Source organism: Vombatus ursinus, unplaced genomic scaffold (assembly GCF_900497805.2).
Source record: "Vombatus ursinus unplaced genomic scaffold, bare-nosed wombat genome assembly UNPS02014941.1, whole genome shotgun sequence".
In the NCBI taxonomy this organism is placed as follows: domain Eukaryota; kingdom Metazoa; phylum Chordata; class Mammalia; order Diprotodontia; family Vombatidae; genus Vombatus; species Vombatus ursinus.
The window spans coordinates 465,350-489,760 of record NW_020954719.1 but is presented as its reverse complement, the minus strand read 5'-3'; the positions used below and the strand labels follow the sequence as shown (position 1 = coordinate 489,760).

Genomic DNA, 24,411 nt, shown 5'->3' with positions numbered 1-24,411 from the left:
AAAGAACTAGCACACTCAACCTGTCTTCAAGTCAAGTGGCAAAACTATTGTGATGCTATAAAGTGGGTTGAGATCTTTAGGCACAACCTAGTAGAGGTTAGGCAAAAGCTTTTATAGAGAAAACTTAGAGCATGATGCTAATTAGGTGGTGTGGAGAGGAATCAAAGAGTGGTTAGTTCTTAAAGGAATGTACAATTCTGTACCTTGGGTGCAGGCATAATACCCAGAATTCACTACTGGAAACCCTTGGGGGAGCTTCTAAGGAGGTGTATTTTTGGGTCTGCTACATCAGTAAGTCCAGTAGTGGTCATGGCCATCCTGTTTGTACAAGACAGCTTTGGGAATTGACATCTATAGCTTGACCTCTGGATTATATACAGTGATTATATTGGAGTCAGTACAGGATAGTTCTGTATAGGGATAGTTTTTCTCACTGGGGCCCACTCATAGGTTATTGCCAAAGACATGATCTTTATCTGGGGTCCAATTGCCTCATCATTTCCCCCTCTCAAACAAATAGGACCCAAAATCTTTTGGGGTACAAGGTGAAGGTCTTGGCTTCTGAAGCTGCTTCCTGCTGAGATTGGGTGTAGAGTTGTCCCTGCCTCTTGGGGTCCTGTTCAAGGGGCTGAATCGTTAGGTGATGTTTGCAACCTGGCCAATGCCAAGTCCAGAGGGTGGTGGGTCTTTGACTTGGACAAAGGTTGGTACACAGATAAAGCGATCATCTGAAAGTGGGTGACCTGGAACCTAGAGGAGACAAATCTGGCAAGGAAATTAAGCAAACAAGGGCCAAAAAGGAGTAGGAGGAAAATGACTAGAAGTGGGGTGAGTATGGGCTGATATCCTTCTGACAGGGCCATCTGAAATTTGATTGAGTTGTTGGCTTTCAAATCAAGTGACATAATTTTCATTCTTTTTTTCTTAAAATGAAGTAAAACTTTCTCACACACTCTCAACATACTTAAACCATCTGAAGCTGGCACAAGGGGTACCCAGAGTAACTATCCAGGAACAAGAGGTGTTTGGATGTCCCCATTTGTTCCCAAACCGTCTTATCTGCCTTCCATACTTTTCATCAAGCCTTTATCTTTCAAAATCTTTTGAACCCATCACTCAGACTACTCAACTTTCTTTTACATTTCAACCATAACACATGATAACTCACTAACTTCACTAACATAACTGTACTGAAATCCTATTCTTTAAAAAAAAAAGAGGTTCCTGACTTTAACTTCATAGCTTAATAGATTCACAATCTTTATTTCACAAGCTTGTTTACCCTTTTCTGATTATACTGATCATTCTGAAAGAATGAGATACTTCAAGAATTAAATCTTTTACATATAATAAGTTCAAACACTAATTTAAATCTTGCTTAGGCCATGGAATGACTGCAAATTCAGATCAAAACAGCAAGATCTCACATACTTACATTGTGACCATATCTTTTACTGACCACTTGCTCTGATTATAGAAATTTGCTATAAAAGAAAAAAGTAGGGAAATGATTATACCAAATATGACAGGACAAAATAGCCTTTGTTCTGTTTGATTTTAGGTGAGAGTCATAGTTTGGCACCCAACCATGCAGTATCAATTCCACCTCATAGCCAGACTCAGGAATGGCCAGGTGGGAAACATTCATTTTCAAAGGAACCCAATGGGGAAACTGAGCCAGGAGGATCTCACCTTAAGCTAATGCTAAAGTTGTCCTCTCAGCTTTTTTCAGAAGCAAACCTCCACCTGTAACGATTCAGTATCACATTCCCTCTGAGTAGCTTGTGGCATTTCTCTCAAATGGTAGATTATTGACCATTGATTATTGATGGATTATTATGATCCATCAGACAACTGTACCTGAATTTGAACTTCAAACCTCAAAACAAAATCTCTTATAGTCTCAAGAGCGTTTACCCCAAACAACAAGTTTCCCTAATCACAGCTTAGGGCTAGATGTAATTATTTTTAATCTCATGGAGTTGCAATAAGCAATAAAAATTTACCAGGACTCACATACATGAGATCACTTAACATCTTTCATTTGTTTTTATTTTCATCTCAAATTTAAATTTGTTCTGGTGTAAAAGCATTCATTAGAAATCATTCCTATATTATACATAAACTTGCAAATTCTCAGCAAGCAAGTTCATTGTTTAGTAACTCCATAACCCGAACAAGCTCTTTTCCCTGGGCTGATGAACTTGCCCGCACAAATGATTTGGCAAGATCATTGGGATCTGGCAAATTTACAAAATAAGGGGAATTGACAGGGACCAAGGGGCTGATCTGCCTATCCATCTCATAATATTTTCCTCTGGACTGATGTAAACCACCTACTTTCTGGAATACAAAAGATTTGAAATGTGAAACACCAATTAGGTGACTTCAAACAATTCTCTAGCACTCTCCTCTTAATATGATCTGGGATGAGAGGGGTTAACAGGAACACATGGGGCTGTTTGCAATCCCCATACTGAGATACCCTCTTGACTCAGGAAGGGAGTGGGGAATGCTGAGTGATTGGGATTGTGAGGAGGTATTCCAGAACACAAAACTTCCCCTTTTAAGGTCTTGGAGACTGAGCTTTTTCCAGTTTTTTAAAAGGAAATCTAAGGACAAATCCTGGGGTGTAGAAGGGAACTGGCTCATTTTGCCATAAGCTGTAGAAAGAAAGAGGTATGCTGTGGTCATCACTCACCTCTACTGGCATGGGGAGGGAGAAATGACCCGCAGTTGTTCCTAGGACAAGGCATCCCTTGTCAAGAGGGAATTCTGCCAGAGTCTGTGGCAGGCCTGACCCTAAGTCCCAACAAGCCTACGTGCTTAGAGGTGGGGGGAGACCCAACTACAGGGTGAAGGGAGGGGAAGCTTAACTTTTCCTTGCCTGGGAGAAGGCTTGAGACCTCAAACTATCCCTGTAGGGGCCACCAAAAATGTTGTGGAGAAGGGACTCCAAAAATATTGGGGTGGGGGTGGTGTCATCTGTAACGAATTCATGTACTCAACAAGTCAAGTGGCAAAACTTTATTGTGATGCTTTAAAATGGGCTGAGCTCCTTAAGGGGACTCACAACCTAGTGGAGGTTAGGTGAAAGCTTCTTATGAGGAAAGCTCAGAGCATGGTGTGCCAACTATGCTTAATTAGGTTGTGTGGGGAGGAATCAAGGAGTGGTCAGTTCTTAAAGGAACATACAATTTCTGTACCTTGGGCCCAGGCTTCATACCCAAAATTCACTACTGGAAATTCTTGGTGGGGGCTTCTGAGGGGGTGTGTTTTTGGGTGTGCTTCATTAGTAAGTCAACTAGTGAGTGGTCATGGCTGTCCTGTTTGTACAAGATATCCTTGGGAGTTGATGTCTATGGCTTGACCTCTGGACTATATACAGTGACTGTGGGAGTCAGTACAGGATAGTTCTGTCTATATAAGGAAATTCTGCAGGCCCAACTTGTTCCTGTAGCAGGAAGGAATAGTTTTCCTCACTGGGGCCCACTCATGGGTTACTGCCAAAGACATGGTCTTTATCTGGGGTCCAATTACCCCATCATTTTGATGACTGTCCTTCTAGCTGTTTTTCAAACTCCATACCCCATTTGTATCTGGGTGACAAAATTGCAGGTCCTTCTTCAGCTCTCTGCCTCAGTTATTCAGCTTTAGGATGTTTATGAGGTGAATCAGATATTGTTGATGAGGTCAGTGAAAGCGCCCCTGTTGCTTTTCCAGCTGCTTCAATGGATTATAAATAGAAACCTATTTCATTTTATGACAGCATAAACACAAATACTCAGCAATATTTTTCTTCTTGCTTCCTGTTGCTAGTTTTCTAAATCACTACCTTTTCTCTCCTTTCTAAAGTTTTCTTGGATTACCTTACTTAAAATGACTGAAGCATAGGTCCCATGAGGATGAATGGCTTGGTCTTGTTCTCAGAATACTGAACTAAGTAAAATCTTAATTTAATAAGTTATTTGTTCAATTCAGAATGCTGTCACCACACACACACACACACACACACACACACACACACACACACACACACACAAGGTCAAAGGTCATGTTCCTTTCCCCCACCTACCCACTTAGAAAGGATTAGCTCCCATTCTTCCTTTTATGTATCTCAAGGATAGAGGCTAGCTAGGAGAAAGCTTAAAGCAGGCCTCCAAGCTGCAGGTTCCCCACCCCTGGCTTAGACTGACTGTCACTGTGGTATTAGAACTATTCCAACTTGAATTTTGCCATAAATTCACCTTTTAAATTTCTCATATGAAATAAGGTCCTTTTGCTAATTAATGGGAAAATGAGTGTCTTTGGAAGATTACTCCATTTACCTGTGTCTATTGTAAGAAATTATTATTAATAACCAATAATTTGGGGGGTGATTCAGAGCTGTCTAAACTCCTTTAAAAGTTCAGTTCTTTTTCAGAAAGATATTACTGATAATGAGATTGCATTAATTCTCCTCAGTCTTGGTCAGACCCCACCCAACCTTAGAAGAATTTAAGGTGTGGAAGTCCATTGTGTTCTTCTCAGGCTTGGGTGGTGTATATATTCTTTAAATTGATAGCCTAAAGCTATGGGTAGTCAGGTATAGAGATAGTTTCCCTAAGAGATACTAATCCCAACATTTTAGTATAACTCACCTCCAATCACAATTAACCAATTAAGTTTGATTGCTATTTGGTGGACCACATACTGACTTGAAAGGTATATAAACTGTGAGTCCTGCCATGATTGTCTTTAGTCTCAGAGAGATGGCCAAATGACCGTCCTTTTACTGATAACCTCCTGGCCTTATTAACAAAATGATTAAATTACCCAGAAACTATTTCTCTCGAATCTTTTTCAAATGTCACACTATACGAAACATGGCATAACTATGATTGCTTTTCTCTGCCTGCTAGTTTTTGAAGTTTTCCATCCTTACTTTATTTCCATATGTGGTTTTCAATGTGATGTATTGGTCTAGGTGGTAAATAGGGCTTAAGTGTTTTTTTTTTTTAATTGAATTTTATCATATAAGAGAGGAAGAGTCAACAAGTTGAATATTCTCTTGCAGATTTGGACTTAATTTATTTCTTTTACAATTTTACTATTTCCATTCTGACTCAACATTGTATAAAATAAACAGGATATCTGTGATTCCAGGGTACAGAAATGTGTATAGGTATGATAAAACATGGAAAAGGAAAAAGAGTTTTTATTTCAAATGTTTAAAAGCCTTAATAGCTTCTTTCCTTGTCCATTCCATTAATACTCATGTACAGTCCCATTTCAAGAGACTCCTGGGGGAGGGTGATAATGCTAATTCCTACTATTCATTGCTAGGATAAATTAGTGAGTTAGTCAACTAGCATTTATTAATTATTTCCTACTCCATAGTTAGACACTATGCTAAGCTCTGAAGTTATGAAGAAAGGCAAAAAACAGTTCTTGTCATCGAGGAGCTCACAATCAAATGGGGGAGAAAACATGCAAGCAACTATGTACAAACAAGACATACACACATTGTGTGTGTGTGTGTGTGTGTGTGTGTGTGTCTGTGTGTGATAGATTTGGGGCTGTCTCAGAGGGAAGGCACTAAGTTTAAGGAGGACTGATAGAAGTTTCTTGTAAAAGGTGAGACTTTAGCTGTCTTTTTTTTGTTGTTGTGGCAATCAGGGTTAAGTGACTTGCCCAGGGTCACACAGGCTAACAAGTGTCTGAGGCCAGATTTGAAATCAGGTCCTCTTGACTCCAGGGCTGTTGTTTTATCCACTTCACCACATAGCTGCCCTGTTAGCTGAATCTTGAAGGAATCCAGGGAAATCAGGAGGTGGAGATGAGGAGGAAAATTATTCCAGGCATTGGGCTCAGCCAATGAAAAAGCTGAGTCTGAAGATGGTGTTTCTTGTGTGAGGAACAGCAAGGAAATCAAGGTCATTGGATTATGGAATACATGGAGCTGAGAAAGATGTAAGAAGACTGGAAAGATAGGAAGAGGCCAGGTTAAGAAGAGCTTTAAAAACCAAACAGAGGATTTGATGTTTACATTTGATACTGGAGGTAGTAGAGAGCCATTGAAGTTTACTGAATAAAAGGTGAGTGTGTGTGTGTGTGTGTGTGTGTGTGTGTGTGTGTGTGTGTGTATAATATGGTCAAATCTGCATTTTAGGAAAGTCATTTTGACAGCTGAGTGGACAACTGATTGAAGTAGGGAGAGACTTGAGGCAGGCAGACCAATTAGCACGTTATTGTAGTCCAGGTGCAAGGTGATGAAGGCCTGAACTGTGGTGATGTCAGTGTCAGAGGACAGAAAGGGGGCATATTATTGAGATGTTATGAAGGTAGAAACAATAAGACTTGACAAAAGATTGGATACTATTGGTGAGAGTGAGGAGATGAGAATGACCCCTAGATTTTGAGCTTGAATGACTGGGAAGATGGTGTTAAGCTTTACAGAAATAGGGAACTTTGGAAGAAGGGAGGATTTTTAGGAAAGATGAGTTCAGTCTTGGACATGTTGAATTTAAGATATCTGTGGGATATTCAGTTTGAAATGTCTGATAGTCAGTTGTTGATGAAAGAAGTTAGTGATGAATAAGACGATCTGAGAATCATCAGCATAGAGATGATAATTAGATCCATGGGAGCTGATTAGATTACCAAGTGAAACAGAACAGAGCCCTAGGTCACTTAGGTAGTTAGTGAGTCTGACCTGGATGGAGATCCAGCAAAAGAGAAAGAGAAGGAGCATTTAGACAGGCAGGAGGAGAAGCAGGAAGGAATTCTGTCATGAAAACCTAGAGAAGAGGGTGTATCAAGGAAGAGAGGGTGATGGGCAGTGCAGCTTCTTAAAGTCTGCAGAAAGGTCAAGAGGGATGAGGATTGGGAAAAGGCTGTTAGATCCGGCAGTTAAAAGATCCTTAGTAACTTTGGAAAGAGAAGTTTTAGTTGAATTATGAATTGAGAAGCCAGACTAAAAAGAGTTAAGAAGAGGGTGAGAGTAAAGGAAAGTAAAAGCACTAATTCTAGATAGCTTTCTCAGGGACATTATCCACAAAAGCAAGAAGAGATATAGGACAATAGTTACAAGGATGGATGGATAAAGTGTAGGTTTTTTGAGGATCAGAGAGATATAGGTGTATTTGTAGGTAGTAGGAAAGCAGCCAGTAGACAGGGAGTGATTGAAGATTGGTGAGAGTAGGAATGATAGAGGGGGGTAGTCTGCTGGAAAAGATGGGATGAAATGTGATCACTTGTGCACAGAAAGGTATTTGCCTTTGAGATGGGCCATCTTTTCACGAGAAATGTGAGTGAAGGAGAAGATAGCAGCAGAAGGCATTTGAATGACATGAAATGAGTATAGGGAAGAAGCTCCCTGCAAATGGCCTCAATTTTTGTTCAGTGAAATATGAGGCCAAGTTCTCAGCTGAGAGGGTGGGGAGAGAGGGAGCCATGGAAGGTTTGAGAAGGGATAAAAATGTCTGGAAGAGCTGCCATGGTGAGAAGAATAATGAATCGGCTAAGGAGGTATAACAAGATTGCCTTGGTGCCGTAATGGGCCTAGTTGAGATCATGTAACAAACTTGGAATGAATATTTTCTTGAGCTTCCTGTGAAATGAAGTCAGCAAATGTCTGGAGTAATCCGAAGCTGGGATTTGGCAGGGCAATGGACTTGAGAGAAGAGGATGGTGCAGAGCTGACTTGGGGGTCAAGATGGAGAAGGCAAGAGAGTATAACCAGTTCAGTGATGATGGCCTGGGGAAAATACCCCTGTACCCAAATGGTCTGTGGTGTTAGAAGTTGTCAACAATGGTAAAGGTTAGCTTACAAAGTGTTCTGGCAGAAATCTAGTATTATACTCTCTGATTCTCTCTTTTCTAGGGACCCAGGATAAGAAGAAAATAGAAGAGGAAAGGCTAAGTAATGAGACAGGTTTTTGGGGAGGGGCACAAAAATCAGTTTTTTTCTTCTTGAAGCTTTGTGCAGTTGACCAGTGGTGAGGCAAATACTAAAAAACATGGTTTTCTCACAAGAGATGTAGTTCTGGCAGTCTCTACTATCATTATTTCATCTTTCTCAGTCTTTAAGGGAGTTGTAGGCTTTGATTGTCTGATTGTTGACAAAATCTGTCTTCTTAAATTGAGCCTTTGAAATAAGAAAAAAAAAGACATTATGAATAACAATAACTTTCAAATGAGGAGATTGCCCATGATGCATTCCACAACACTAAGGCTCTTTGAGGTACAGGTTAAATCCAAGGCAGTGAACGCCAAGGGATTAAATTAAATTCTTTAGGTAAGTGGACTTTTTTTTAAACTACTGCTCCAGAAATCTTTATATTCCAAAGGTTTTGAATGTTAAGGCAATACAATAAAATTTTATGATATAGGTAAAATAGCCAACTTTCAATCATTGGGGGGAAGGGAGATAGAGGAAAGGAATAGCATGGAAAATTTTAATCCATAGAAAAGCTCCAAATATAATTTTATTTATTTTCCCCCAAAGCTGTTAAATATATCAGAGTAGACAACAAATAGTAAACCTGGCTTGCCTGTACTAAGTTGTATTTTCTTTCTTTTACTCCCCATTCTAGTAGAGGGATAATGACCATGAAGCAATGAAAGAATAAATAGCTAAAGGGAGAAGGAAAAGTACCAAATGGAGAAGCTGGGCCCTGAATAAAACAGTGGTTTGATCTGTAATCTGACATGCAGTTCTGGTTATAGGTATATGAAAAAACTTACAGATTTGGCTCTGCCCAGTCCCTCATGAGTCAGCAGGGGAAAATTGAGGGAATTGAGAAGATTGGAACAGCAAGTGGTGGTGGAAATTGAATGAACCACACTGACTCCATCTTGTGACTCAATTCTGGAGCTAGCTCAATTCCCTTTATTTATGTGTCTAGTCCAATTTCTGTCTTATGAGGAAACTATTCAATTGTGGAAATTGTGAGAAAATATACTGCATTGTTTAAAACTAGCCTTGCATGGCTGGGAAGCTGGACTACCTTTATCTGCTGTTTAGAGACCCTTAACTAAGGACCTCGGTTATGCTGATCAGAAACCCAGTCAGATCCTAAGACTGATGCAAAGAATTTTCTCATAACTGTACCTCTCAAGTAACCCATGTCTTATCTGAAAACTGGCCCCATACTAATCAGTTATTGTTTCCATGTTCCTTTGATTTCCAGATACTTGGGGGGAGTGGGACAGTTTTTTTTTTCTGATTTCAGGAAATTGCACCTGTTTGCTCTCCCCCTTCCAATTTAGAAAGTCCTTAATCCTTCCTCCAATTAAAAATCAGATTACCTAGTGTTGTATTGTTTCCTATTAATTAATTGGTCTTATTCAATTGTTTTTAATGTATAAAAATCTGTCTCCCTTTATATTTGGGGTCCAGTGCGAAAGCTGAGGAAGATGACCGGCCCTGATTTGTTAGGCAATTGGCATGCATAATAAATTGAAATGCTTGCGAGCTCCAACCTTTGTTTCCTCATCATTTCATCTTTCACCTATCAGAGTCTTAGTTCTGTTGCTTATAAGCTGGATGGCCCTGAGCAAGTGACTTAGTCTCTGAACCTCAGTTTCCTCCTTTGTAAAATTAAAGGTTTTGTTTAGGTCACTATGTCACTAGATTGCTGATTTGCAGAAGAGGCCTGTGGGTTGTAGATATGGATCTAATTCCTTTGAGATGTCCTACCTTCTTGTAGGCATTGTGGAGATCAGTGTGAGACCACAGGGAATAGAGTAGCACAGAAGCTGCTTTACTAGCTTTGTTGGATACATAGCTGTAAAAGAGAAAAGGAAAAGAGAAAATTCTTCAAAGAGAAATTAAAGATCTGTAACCCCTAAAAAAAACTTACGAAAATTGTCAAATTTGGCAAATGTATAGGCCCTCTGCTTCTTACTGCTCATCTTTATCTGAACTTCCATCTATTAATTCTTCTTTACCACGGTGACAAGAGGCATTTCTTTTTATTTTATTATGGTGGGTGGTGAAGTGTATAGAGTGCTGGACTTGGAGTCAGGAAGACCCAAGTTCAAATCCTGCCTCAGATGCTTACTAGAGTGCCCAGTCCATAGGCAAATCACTTAACTTCTGTCTCATTTCCCTCATCTTGTAAAATGGGGAAAGTAATAACTACCTCCTAGGGCTGTTGTGAAGATAAAATAAAATAATATATTTAAGTGCTGTGTAAACTTTAAAGAGGTTTAAATGTTAGCTATTATTTCCCATAGTACCCAGTACAGTATTCAATACCCAATATATACAGGAATTTTCTGATTTATAAAATGGTTTTGTTGTAACAAGTTTGTATTTTCAGTCATAGAATTGGAGTTTGGAATATATATTTTCCCATGGAAACAATTTGCAAATATTTGTTAGGTTCCTAGGCTTAGTCCACCAAAAACAAACAAACAAACATTTAATTTTGATTTATTACCATCAACTACTACCAGGAGTGGCAGTGATTTTTTATTCTCTTATTCTGGGTGTAGTTGCCTTTTCCTCCATTTAGAGAAGGTAAAGTGAAAAAACTGGATTAGTTTTTTGAGCTGTGGAGGTTGGGTGATTTTTTTGCTACTAAATGGCATACTTAGAAAATAAATAGGCGACTAAGTAGCATACTCATTTCTTGCACATAGCTTGCAGTAAGGCTCACTTATTCAAATAGTTTCTATTAATGACAGCTTATTTCCCTGTGAGGGTCACATCCCTATGCCTAAGTTATTAAAATAATGTCACCTTATAGAGTTTTGTTCACATGCATACCATAAACCAGATTCTTCTAACATGGAAATGTCTGTACTTATTGGCTTACTGAATCCCTCAGTTTTCCCTGCCACGAGCAGTTTTGTTCTGAATCGTTCAACTTACCAGTACTTTAGATTAGGACATAGAAAACTCGTCTTAAGTCATTTTGGGCCTTTTCTTTGGGGGGAGGGGGCAGTGATAGGAATCAGAACTACTCCCTCAAATAACTGAGGGTTGTAATGGAAGCAATTGTACTTCCATTGATAATAGAGTATAGGCTTTGATGTTTTCCTACTTCCTTCCCTATCACATGATGGAGATGGATTTGAGGTAATCCATACCTAGTTCCCTTGTAACAAATAGCATGAATGTGTGATATTAATGGCACTACTAGTGGGTCTGTCTATGTGGAGGCTGAATTTATGACTGCTACCTCATTTGCACGAGATTTATGCTAATGGAATAGTTGTAATGGCAAAATACTCTCTTATCCAGAAAGAGGGTTTCAGGGAGATGATAAACAAAACCATGAAAAAAGAATTTGTCTGTTATTCATATTTCCCTTTACCTTACTACAGCTGCCTCTGGGTCAAGTGGAGTGATGTCAGCTTTTCAAATTAGAGTAGGTAAACCACACTGAGACTTTAGGGGTCATTGTCCTGTATGAGATTACCTGGATCTTAGCTGATGTCCTACTCCTTCCTCCTCAGTTACTTTTGTATGTATTCCATGACCATTTCTAGGGTCTTGTTAATACAAAAAATGATTGTATTCCCATTTTGCCCAATTAGATTTTAACTTACAACTATGGTCCCAGGGACAAATCAGCATATTTGTGTAATAAAACACTAGAATAGGGCCTTCAAATTTTGATTCCTAGAGATTTTTAAGGATAGAAGCATCTGGGATGAAGGGGCTAGACCAGGGGTGGGGAACCTATGGCCTCGAAGTCTCCTGTGGCCCTCTAGGTCCTCAAGTGCAGCTCTTTAACTGAATTAAAACTTCACAGAACAGATCCCCTTAATAAAAGGATTTTTATTTTGGATTTTTTTTTTTAAACTTGGACTCAGTCAAAAGGCTGCATCCAAAGACCTAGAAGGTGGGGCAGCTAGGTAGCATAGTGGATAGAGCACTGGCCCTGAAGTCAGGAGGACCTGAGTTCAAATCTGGCCTCAGACCAAACACTTGACACTTACTAGCTGTGTGACCCTGGGCAAGTCACTTAATCCCAATTGCCTAAACAAACAAAAAAACCAAAACAAAGACCTCAAAGGCTACAGGTTCCCCACCCCTAGGCTAGATCTTATCAAATTGCTTCTATTTGAGGCAGCTAAGTAATGAAGTAGATAGAACACTAGATCTGGAGTCAGGGAGACCTAAGGTCAAATCCACCCTCAGATACTTATTAGCTATGTGACCCTGGGCAAATCACTTTACCTCTATTTGCCTCATAGTGCCTGGCCCATAGAAGATGCTATATAAATGCATATTCCTTTCTTTTCCCTTCCCCTACTAGCCAAGCCACCTAAAGGCCATTCTGAAAGATTTAGTCCATTATATGTGGGGATAACACTACTCAAAGAACTTTGAAGTGTGTGTGTGTGTATGTGTGTGTGTGTGTGTGTGTGTGTGTGTGTGTGTGTGTAGGAACATGGTCATTACCTTCAAATATTTTAAAGACTTATTTGGAAGAGGGATTATAATTGTTCATCTTAGTCCCAGAGGAAAGAGAAATATATAGAAGACAGACTGCAGCTCCAAATAAGGAGTAGCAAGTTTAGTTGACAGTGAGGTTACCATCCCTGAAGACATTCAAGAAGACTGGACCAGTACTTACTTACTGAGGATTCTTGAACAGATTCATTAATATGTCAAATTGGAACAGATGACTTCTGAGGTCTCATCCAAGGTCATGACTCACCTATCACCCATGCTGATAGCTATAATCTTCAGAAAGCCTCCAGTATTCAAAAGATCTTGTGCGTTTTGCTGGCTATTCTGGATTAAATTGTTCAAAGTGTAACAGGCAGAAGCTGTAGTCTCAATGAGCAGATCAGAACTTGGCACTGTGTCAGGAATTATGGAAACTAAATCAGGTAAGGTTTCCCTAGCTGTAAGATAAAGCGAAATATTTGGTTAAAACATTCTCTTATATCCCAAAAATCTAAGCTCAAATTGGAGTTTATAAAATAATGAAACATATGATAGTTCTTATCCCTTCACTCCAGGCTCTTACAAAACTGTATTTATTTGTACTTGTTTATATTTCTTTTAATTATTCATTTTCATCTATGTCTGCTCCTTTGCTCCACTTAGATTGTATGTGCATTCATAGCAGAAAGTCTATTTCTTAGTTTCTTCAAAAAAAATCTGGTATAGTGTTCTTTACACAACAGACATTCAATAAATATTGCTGTATAGGGGATTGGAGGAGTTTTTATCTTTGCCCCCTTTTGGAGCTAATGAAACTAGTACAAATGAGCCAGTTTCATCTTAGCTGTTAAAAAAAAAAACCTTTATTTTAATTTTTTTTTTTTTTTGGCAAGGCAATTGGGGTTAAGTGACTTGCCCAGGATCACACAGGTAGAGTCGGATGTCAAATTTGAACTCAGGTCCTCCTGACTCCAGGGCTGGTGCTCTATCCACTGCACCACCCCACTGCTCCATAACATTCTTTTTTTTTTTAAATTGAGTTCCAAATTCTCTCTTTACCTTCCTCCCCTTTCCCCCACTCATGAGAAGGCAAGTAATATGATATCAATTATCCATGCAAAGGCATACAAAACATATTTCATAACAGTCATGCTAGAAAAAAAACAGCAAGAAAAATAAAGTGAAAGAAGTATGTTTCAATCTGTACTTCATCAGTTCATCAGTTTTCTCTCTGGGAATGGATAGCATTTTTCATCATTGACCCTTTGGAACTGTCGTGGATCGTTGTATTGATCAGAGTAGCTAAGTCTTTCACAGTTGATCATCATTATAATATCACTGTAACTGTGTGCAGTGATCTTCTGGTTTAGCTTACTTCATTCTACATCAATTCAGCTCTTCCCAGCACAACAGCATTCCATCACAATCATGTACCACAACCTTTTCAGCCATTCCCTAATTGAAGGACAGCCCCCTAATTTCTGGTTCTTTGCCACCAAGTTGCTATAAATATTTGTGTACATATAGATCTTTTATCCTTTTTCTTTGATCTCTTTGGGATACAGAGCGGTGGTATTACTGGGTCAAAGGGTATACATAGTTTTATAGCTCTTTGGGCACAGTTCCAAATCATTCTCCAAAATGGTTGGATCAGTTCACTAACTCCCTGCAACAGTTCATCAGTGTACCTATTTTCCCTTATCTCCTCCAGCATTTGTCATTTCTAATAGATGTGAGATAGTACTGCTGAGTTGCTTTAATTTGCATTTCTCTAATCAATAGTGATTATAAATCTGACTCAGTTCTCTATATAGTTGAGAAATGAGTCCTTTAGGAGAGAAACTTATTAAAAAATATATTTACTTAATTTCTATTAGTACAATGTAGTTTCCCTCATTATCTCTTTAGTTAAGTCTACTTTTGCTTTCACTTTGTCTGAGATCATGATTACTACCCCTGCTTTTTTTTTTATTTCGGCTGAAGCATATTAGATTCTGCTCCAGTCCTTTATTTTAATTCTATGTATGTCTCTCTGTTTCAAGTGTATTAACTGCCCTAATAATGATAAAGTTCTTAGGAGTTACATGAATCATCTTCCCATATAGGAATGTAAACATGTAAACCTTATTGAGTCCCTTATGATTTTTCTTTCCTGTTTACCTTTTTCTGCATCTGTTGAGTCTTGTGTTTGAATTTCAAATGTTCTATTCAGCCCTGGTCTTTTCATCAGGAATGCTTGAAAGTCCTCTGTTTCATTAAATATCCATTTTTCCTCCTGAAGGATTATACTCAGTTTTGCTGGGTAGGTGTAATCCTAGATCCTTTGCCTTGCAGAATATCATACTCCAAGACCTTCGCTCCTTTACAATGAAAGTCACTAAATGTTATGTGATCTTGAGCATGACTCTTGATACATGAATTGTTTCTTTCTGGCTCTTGCAATATTTTCTCCTTGACCTGGGAACTCTGAAATATAGGATATTTTGGGGAGTTTTCATTTTGAGATCTTCTTTAGAAATCAGTGAGTAGATTCTTTCAATTTCTATTTATACTCTGGATCTAAGATATCAGGGCACTTTCCCGTGATAATTTCTTGAAGAATAATGTTCAGGCCTTTTTTTTTAATCATGGCTTTCTGGCAGTCTTAATTAGAAGAGCTTGCCTTTAGTGCTTCCTCTCTTCCACCATCTGGGATTCACACCCAGAAATACCACCTTAGCTGTTAATATGAGTTCAATAGTAAACCAAATGGCATTAAGAATTAATGGAGGAACTGTGCTTTTACAGCTACCTCTAGGAATATACAGTGGAGGCCAAAACCCAGAAGTTAAGAGAACAGAAAGTGTTCAATGATTTTGATTGCTTACAACTACTGATAGTGGATTTGCCATAAGGGTATCAGGGCACAGCTATTATGAGTTACATTAAAAAGGGGATAGAATGGTTCGACTGGTTGACTCAGTCCACCCTCCCCACAATGCTTACACTTGCATGGAAGAAATAGTGTAAGTAGAATAAAAAACATCATTTAGAAGATAATTAACTAGGAAAGGTGAGCCAGCCATGTAGTGAAAGTGATGGTGAAGTGATAGATAGTCAGAGTGTTGCATTGCTGTCTATAAAACATTAAAAGAAACCGAAGCAAGCCTGGAATGTTTTCGGAGAATACTATGGAGAATTTATGGAAAAATGAATAAATGAATGAGTGAGAAACTTGTTATGTTGTGGGAATATAAAAATTTTAAAAAGAGACAATCCCTGCCCTCAAAGAGATAGGAAAAGACAATACATATGGGGGACAGGTGACCAGGGGAGGCAATTTGAAAAGGTAGAGGTGCACAAGATGGTAGGTAGTGGGATGGTATATGAAGCTAAAACATGATATTTGGATTATGGGTTGTGAACTCGTAGATATAATGAGCCAAGTGGAATAGTATAAACACTTTTAGCCACTATCCAAATATGTTTGATCCTAGGACAGGAGTTCCAAAGATAAGTACACAAGAACTCTGTAGGAGAGGCATGGATGGGCTGCAGTTTACACTAGTGGATGGAATATTTATACTGATGAAATCCTGAATCCATTAAAGTATAAATGTATGTAATGCTCCATTAAAATTTGAGTTGGTTCCATTTAATGCTTCATTGTCATCAGTTAAATGAACTTTCTTGATTACAGAGAAGAGGGGACAAAATACACGTCACTCTGTTCAGTAGAGGTGGAAACTACAGGAATGTAGTGATGTGTACACTGTTAGATGTGTTTGTTTTATATATTGGCTTTGCTTAGTTCTTTTAACAATGGAAGGATCAATTCAGTGTGGGTAGTATGTTGAAAAAAGGAATGTGTTGTAAAAAATGATCTAAAGTCATAAATAAATATTTTAAAATAATGTGAAAAATTAAACCCAACATGACACAAAAGTACTAGCTGAACCCTTCTTGTGAAATGAAAAAGTATGAAATTAAAATACCTTTTAATACATAGCCATTAATAAATAAAATCAGGGTAGTTTACTTAAAAATAGTTTTGATAAGCAATTGACAGACCATAAATTTAGTTCTGACCTTTATAATTCTTCTCTGTCATAGCCATTTCATGGCTTACAGGCTAATATATACATATATGTGCACAAGGCTCTGTGTATATGTATCCATACACATATAAATATGTATTTATACATATACATACACATGTATATACATATACATGCTAAATATCTGTAATATATATTAAGCAGGGTTTTATGGAAGCATAGGAGACTGGCAGCATTTATATTTTGAATGTATTTTGAATATGAAGTAATTTTCTTTAGAAATATTTTTAAGGATGAGGTGAGTATTTCATTAGAAGAAATAAAAAAAAGACAGAACTAAGGGGATCACACTTTCATTGGTGTAAATGAAGACCACAAAGGACATTGAAGAGAATATTTAATAATTTTGAAGTACAATGCATCAGGATTTCTTCTAGATTCACGGAAGACTTCCCAGGTCTAAAATATCCTTTTTAACATGGAACATTTTGTCAAATGCTAGCTTTGGCTAGACCACGTCACTGAAACAATGCCATAACAGATGTTGGTATCTGAATGCTTTTACTGCCATATCTGATCCAGTACAACAAACTACAAATTCTAATAGAACTTCCAACTTTTTGGTTTACTGGGCTGGTGGGGGGGGAATCGTATCTCAGCAATATATCCTGAAACACCAAGTTAGAAAGCACTGGGGGGCAGCAGGTGGCATAGTGGATAGAGCACAGGCCCTGGGGTCAGGAGGACCTGAGTTCAATTCCCACTGAAGACACTCAACACATACTAGTTATGTGACCTGGGCAAGTCACTTAACCCTGATTGCCCCACAAAAAATAAAAACGAAAACAAAAAAAACAAAAAATGCACTGGGCACTTCATTTCACAATATCATGAAATATATGTAATTTTCAAATGACCTTCATGTAATTATGTGTTACAGGTGAAATTCTACATTTAATAATAAGGTATCATTAGTATCATTCCCTTGCAGAAAAGGGCATTTCTGCTTTTTTTCTAATGCAGTCCGTATCATTCTGTGTCATCTTAGGTCATTTCTTTTCTTTTTTCTGTGTCTACCTGTCCAGTGCATTTGCCAAATTTTCTGTAAGGGACCACAGGCCCAGTATGACCTCTGGAAAATTACTAGGTTGCAGTTGTCAAGACCTCCTTGTGATAAGAACAAATTATGGACAAAGCTGTATCTCTTCCTGGAATACCCCGCCCCTATACCCTTGGTGGTCCTTGTGATAAGAACAGATTACGGACAAAGCTGTATCTCTTCCTGGAATACCCCGCCCCTATACCATTGGTGGAACTCCCCCACTCCCTCTTACTGTGCATATAACTACCCTGAGCTTGCCTTCAATAAACGAGACTTGATCAGAAAGCCTGCTTTGTCTCCATTTCCTGTGTCCCCTGCTCCCCTCCTTCTTTTACAGGTCCGGACCTCCGTTGATGTCCCGCGGGACGGGACAATTTTCCCTAATCATACACATCTCCCTTTCCAAGGCTATGGGAGTTATTTTGAAGTTAGCTTTATGTGTACAGTCAGGCCATCAAATGGTCAGAAAATAGGTCAAAATCAGTATCAAAGTAGAAAAAAATGGAGATAAAATGACATCACATTTGATTGTAGCAGCAGCAAATCCAGCTTATTTAAATAAGCTATTAGACTAAAAAAAAAAAAAAAGTAAAAGCCATTGGCTCTCTCACCATTTGTTTAAAAAAATCTAGTTGAGGTAAAATTGTTACCATAGTGAAAGGCAGTCAAAAGCACTGAAAGGGTGCTTTTTTAAACTTATTTTGCCAAGTCAAGGGATAGACAACAAAAGCTTAGGGTTCATTATGCAAGTATCTGGAAAATGAATAATAAATATTATTTATGTAGTTCTTTAAAATTTACAAAGTGCTTTACATATATTATCACATTTGATCCTCACAACAACCCAGGGAAGTAGGTGCTATCATTATCTCCATCATATAGAGGAAACTGAATCACACAAAGGTTAAGCACCTTGCTTAAGGGCACATAACTAGTAGTGTTTGAGGCAAGATGTGACTGAATCTTTCTGACCCCAAGTCCAGCAGTCTATACACTACATTACCTGGTTGCCTGAGAAAGATAATAAGCATTGCTTCAAACACCAACATGTAGTAGAGGGCAAACTAAGCCTTCTAAGAGTTTAACATGTGATCCAAATAAGAAATGCCAAGGACATTTATATGTGAAAGTAAAAAAACAATAAAATAGACATGAAATGGAGCAGATCTGCCAATATGTCTACAATGATCTGTTCTTTTTTGGAGCAGCTAGGTGGCACAGTGGTTAGAGTGCCAGGCCTGAAGTCAGGAAGACTCATCTTCCTGAGTTTAAATCTGGCTTCAGACACTAGTTATGTGATCTTGGGCAAGTCACTTAACCCTGCTTGCCTCAGTTTCTCATCTGTAAAATAAGCTAGAGGGGAAAATGGCAAACCATTCCAGTATTTTTGCCGAGAAAACCTGCGTGGGGTCACAAAGAGTTGGACACAACTGAACACAACACTCTTTTTTTTTTAGCAACATCACGGAAACCATTTCATATGGGCCCTATATTCTTAGTACCCTATGTAATACATAGTACCTAGAAGGAAGAAATTGGGATGAGGTAGGCACGCACAAATATGTACAAAAGAAGTTTGTGGAGAAATTGAAACAGAAAGATTATCAATTTCTAACATTTTTTTTCAGCCAACGACAAGGTTTATTAGAACATCCATCATATTTGGGCAGACTCTTAAGGAGTCTTGTGTGAGATGGATGAAGTTTCCTCAGTACTTAAACTCATAAATCCTCTTTGTACTCCCAAAGCAGTAAAACTTGATGAATCTGCAAACATTAACCTGTGTTCTAATTTCTCTAGCAAGGTGAAAATTGTGAAAGATTGCTAGCTTAACCGCCACGGGCTTCCTGCTTATCTCTCTCTAGATGGGACTTCTAAATGGTTAGCAAAAGATTCTTTGCCTTTAGGCAGATATTTCCAAATAAGGGTCTTAGAAAGCCGCGTTTAAATTGTGCACCCCGAAACCCAGTCAATGGGAAGAAGGGTTCAGAAATGGGGAGGGGGTATCACGTTAGGGCTATAAAACTTTGCTTCTCACAGCCAGTGGGTGCACCCCTTGGCTGCCGCTGCTTGAGTGACGAGGGCTGTGCCCTTTCTCATGAGAAAGAATAAAACCTTTTCTGATCTCTGACTCAGCCTCTGAACTTTTAATTCTAGTGTGGCCCTTGTCCCACAGTCTGAACATTAGTAAACTATTGGCTAGATTTTAAGAATCTGAGCAGTGGCTAGATTATGAGAATCTGAGCACCTGAATGGACCTTATATACAGAGAGATTGTGGGAGGGATCTAGGAGTGGCCAAGTAGTTTGGGGTGACTGGAGGAGGGGTCTAAGGAGATATGGATGGGAGTGGCCAGTAAGCTGGGTTGACTGTGAGGTAACAGAAGGTGGAGGACCTGGACCATGTCACCAAGGGAGAATGGAGCCTAGTTAGGATTAAGGGTGGGAAATGGCCAGGGGCCATACATGGGGAGGTAAGACAAAGGAAGGCCAGGCTAGGTTAAGGGTAACAAAGAATTAGGAGATTTAGTGTAGCCTCACTGAAAGGCCAGTTGGTGGGATTATAGCCTCAGGGGAATGCCAGAGATTTGGCCACCTGGGAAAGTCCAGGGTTTTTCCTTTTTGGAGTCTAGATCCCATCCTCATCATTCCCCTCTCAAACAAATGGGACCCAAATTCTTTTGGGGTAAGGGGCAAAGGTCTCAACTTCTGAAAGTGCTTCCTGCTGGCAAGGGGCACAGAGCTGTCCCTGCCTCGAGGGGGTTCCAAAGAGGAGGTTGACTGGAATTTCCAACATTTTAAAGGGGAATATTCCAAAGAGTGGAAAACAGCATAGGCAGTATCATTACCACCCCCCCCCCCAAAAAGATGACCAAGAAATCATCAGGAGCCAAGAATTCATATGTCCACTTTCTCATCTCTTTTGAGAATGGTCAATGAAGACATTATGTATATTCTTGATAAAATTATGAGAATGAAAAACTGTTTACAGAAATAAAGGGGATTTTGATAATTTGGAGAGATAGTTACTAGTCATTGGTTGAGTCATATGATATAATAAAATGTCATAATACTACCTAAATTAATTTAAAGATTTAGTGATATTAAAATCAGTTACCTCAGTATTGTATCAGGGGATACTTTTTAGAATTAGAAAACTAGAACCAGAAAAAATGATTGAGGAAAAGCTAAGAAGGAAGGGAATGTAGCATTACAAGACCTCAAATTATAAGACAGGAGCCAGTGAAACTGTTTGGTCCTGATTAAGATAAGCCAGAAACAGAAACAATAGAAAACAGTATTTTAGAATATGATAAACTGCAAAACATAAATTACTGGGAGAAGGATAACCTTTTTGACAAGAACTTTTTTTTTTTTTTGGTGAGGCAATTGAGGTTAAGTGACTTGCCCAGGGTCACACAGCTAGGAAGAGTGAAATGTTTGAGGTTGGATTTAAGCTCAGTTCCTCCTGATGCCAGGGCCAGTCTCTATCCGCTTGCACCACCTAGCTTTCCCAAGAACTTCTGAGTAAACTTGAAGGCAATTTATAAGAAAATAGAATTAGACTAACATCTTGAAGCAACTACTAAAATGAACTCAAAATAGATATGCAACCTGGCCATCTTATAAAAAAGACAGAAAATATTGTCAGTTACTTCTCACAAATATGGCTATGGGAAGCATTCGTAAACATACAAGGGATAGAGGAGATCATGAAAGATAAAGTGGATGATTCAGAACAATTTTTAAAAAGTTTTTGCATGAATGAAATAAATATAATTAGAAGGAAAAGACAAATTGTAAAATGGGGAAAATATTAGCAGTGCAGGTGTAATATCCAAATATTATAGTAAGTGACACAAATATAGGAAACCAAGGGTCATTCTATAGTAGCTATGGGATGAAAAAATATGAAAAAGTTCCCAGAAATTTTGGTTCATTCACCAATTATCACTCTCTTAAACATAATTATTGATTGCTTTTGAGTTTTTTTAACTTTTTATTAATTTATTATTATTAATTATTAATTAATTTTCAACATTCACTTCTATAAACTTTTAAGTTTTAATTTTCTCCCCTTCCTTTCCCCCTCCCTCCCCAATACACCAAGCAATCTGATATAGGCTCTACATATACATTCCTATTAAACATATTTTCACATTAGTCACATTGTAAAGAATAATTAGAACCCATAGGAGGAACCACAAGAAAGAAAAAACAAAATAAAACAGAAGAAAAAAAAAAGAACAAATAGTATGCTTTGATCCGCATGTAGACTCCATTTTCTGGATGCAGACAGCATTTTCCATCATGAGACTTTTGGAGATGTCTTAGATCTTCCATTGCTGAGAAGAGCTAAGTCTATCAAAGTTAGTCATCACACAATGTGGCTATTACTGGGTACTGTGCTGTACTGTGTACAATGTTCTCCTGGTTCTGCTCACTTCACTCATCATCAGTCAATACAAATCTTTCCAGGTTTTTTCTAGAGTCTGCCTGCTCATCATTTCTTATAGCACAATAGTATTCCATTATATTCATATGCCACAACTTGCTCAGCCATTCCCCAATTGATGGGCATCCTCTCAATTTCCAATTCTTTGCCACCACAAAAAGAGCTGCTATAAATATTTTCATACATGTGGGTCCTTTTCCTATTTTTATGAACTCTTTGGGATACAGACCTAGAAGTGGTATTGCTGGGTCAAAGGGTTTGCACAATTTTAGCCCTTTGAGCATAGCTCCAAATTGCTCTCCAGAATGGTTTGCATCAGTTCACAACTCCACCAATACTACATTAGTGTCCCAATTTCCCTACATCCTCTCCAACATTTATCATTTTCCTTTTCTGTCATTTTACTAGCCAATCTAATAGGTGTGATGTGGTACCTCAGAGTTGTTTTGATTTACATTTCTCTAATCAATAGTGATTTAAAGCATTTTTTCGTATGACTATAGATAGCTTTAATTTCTTCATCTGAAAATCACCTGTTCATACCCTTTGACCATTTAGCAGTTGGGGAATGACTTATATTCTTATAAATTTGACTTAGTTCCCTATATATTTCAGAAATGAGGTTTTTATCTGAGACCCTGGCTATAAAAATTGTTTCCCAGCTTTCTGTTTCCCTTCTAATCTTGGTTGCATTAGCTTTGTTTGTGCAAAAACTTTTAAATTCAATGTAATCAAAATCCATTTTGCATTTCATAGTGTTCTTTATCTCTTGTTTGGTCATAAATTCTTCCATTTTCCATAAATCTGACAGGTAAACTATTTCTTGTTCTCCTAATTTGCTTATAGTATCAGCCTTTATTTCTAAATTGTGTACAAATTTTGACTTTATCTTAGTATATGGTGTAAGATGTTGATCTATGTCTAGTTTCTCCCATACTATTTTCCAGTTTTCATTAAATAGTGAGTTCTTATCCCAGAAGCTGGAGTCTTTGGGTTTATAAAACAGGAGATTTATTTGTATTTATTTAATATTTCATTTTCCCCCAGTTACATGTAAAAACAATTTTTAACATTTGTTTTTAAAACTTTGAGTTCCAAATTCTCTCTTTTCCTCCCTCTCCATAACCCCCCTCATTAAGAAAGTAAACTATTCCATATAGATTATGTATTTGTAGTCATGCAAAACATATCCATACTATTATGGATAATACTATTATGCTGTGAAAGAAAACATAGACCAATAAAACTCAATAAGAATAAAGTAAAAAACAGTATGCTTCAATTTGTAGTCAGATACCATCAGTTATTTGTCTGGGGATGGATAGCATTTTTCCTCCTAAGTCCTTCAGAGTTGTCTTGGATTGGTGTATTGTGAGAATAGCTAAGTTATTCATCTGATGATCTTACAATATTGCTGTTACCTTGTACCCAGTACCTTTTACTTTGCATCAACCCATTCAAGTCTTTCCAGGTTTTGCTGACAGCATCCTGCTCATCATTTCTTAGAGTATTATTCCGTAATAATTACATACCAAAACTTGTTTCAGCTGTTCCCAATTGATGGGCATCTCCTCAATTTCTATTTCTTTACTGTCAGAAAAGAGTTGCTATAAATATTTTTGTACATACAGGTCCTTTTCCTTTTTGATTTTTGTCTCTTTTGGAATACAGACCTAGTAGTGGTATTGCTAAATCAAAGGGTATGCATGGTTTTATAGGCCTTTGGGCATAGTTTCAAATTGTTTTATAGAATGGTTGAATCAGTTCACAACTCCACCAACAATGCATTAGTGTTCCAATTTTCCCACATCTTCTCCAACATTTATCATTTTCCTGTTTTGTCATGTTGGCCAATCTGATCTGTGTGATGTGGCACCTCAGAGTTGTTTTAATTTGTATTTCTCTAATCAATAGTGATTTAAAGCATTTTTTTCAAATAACTATAGATAGCTTTAATTACTTCATATGAAAACTGATTATATCTTTTGATTGGGTCATGGCTCTTATTTTTATAAATTTGCCATAGTTCTCTATATGTTAGAGAAATAAGGCCTTTATCAAAGAAACTAGCTTTAATTTTTTTTTTTTATAGTTTTATTGGTATGGCACTGAATAAGCAAATTTAGGTAGTCATTTTTACTATATTAGTTCAGCCTACCATGAAAAACAAATATTTTTCCAATTATTTAGATCTGACTTTTTTTTCCAGTTACTGTTGCTAACTGTATTTCCCTCCATCCTATTCCACCTATGCCCATTTGGTGTTTAATTGAGGATTTCTGATTTGTTCTTTTTCTAGCTTTTTTAGTTCCATGCTCAATTCATTGATCTCCTCTTTCTCTATTTTATTCATGTAAGCATTGAGAAATATAAAACTTCCCCTAAGAACCTCTTTTGCTACATTCCATAAGTTTTGGTATGTTGTC

The 24,411-nt window shown here is 37.9% G+C and overlaps 1 protein-coding gene across 1 annotated transcript in view; it reads right to left on the bottom strand.

Annotated features, from left to right (window-relative positions):
- Positions 1-6,143: 6,143 nt before the first annotated feature.
- Positions 6,144-24,411, bottom strand: part of PKP2 (plakophilin 2) — a 124,723-nt gene continuing 106,455 nt past the window's right edge. Inside the window, exons 11-13 of the mRNA XM_027844445.1 lie at positions 12,660-12,849; positions 9,683-9,770; positions 6,144-8,128 (exon numbers count right to left, since the gene is read on the bottom strand). Of these exons, the coding sequence (XP_027700246.1) occupies positions 8,060-8,128; positions 9,683-9,770; positions 12,660-12,849 (347 nt within the window). The 3' untranslated portion in view covers positions 6,144-8,059. The remainder of the gene's footprint in view (positions 8,129-9,682; positions 9,771-12,659; positions 12,850-24,411) is intronic.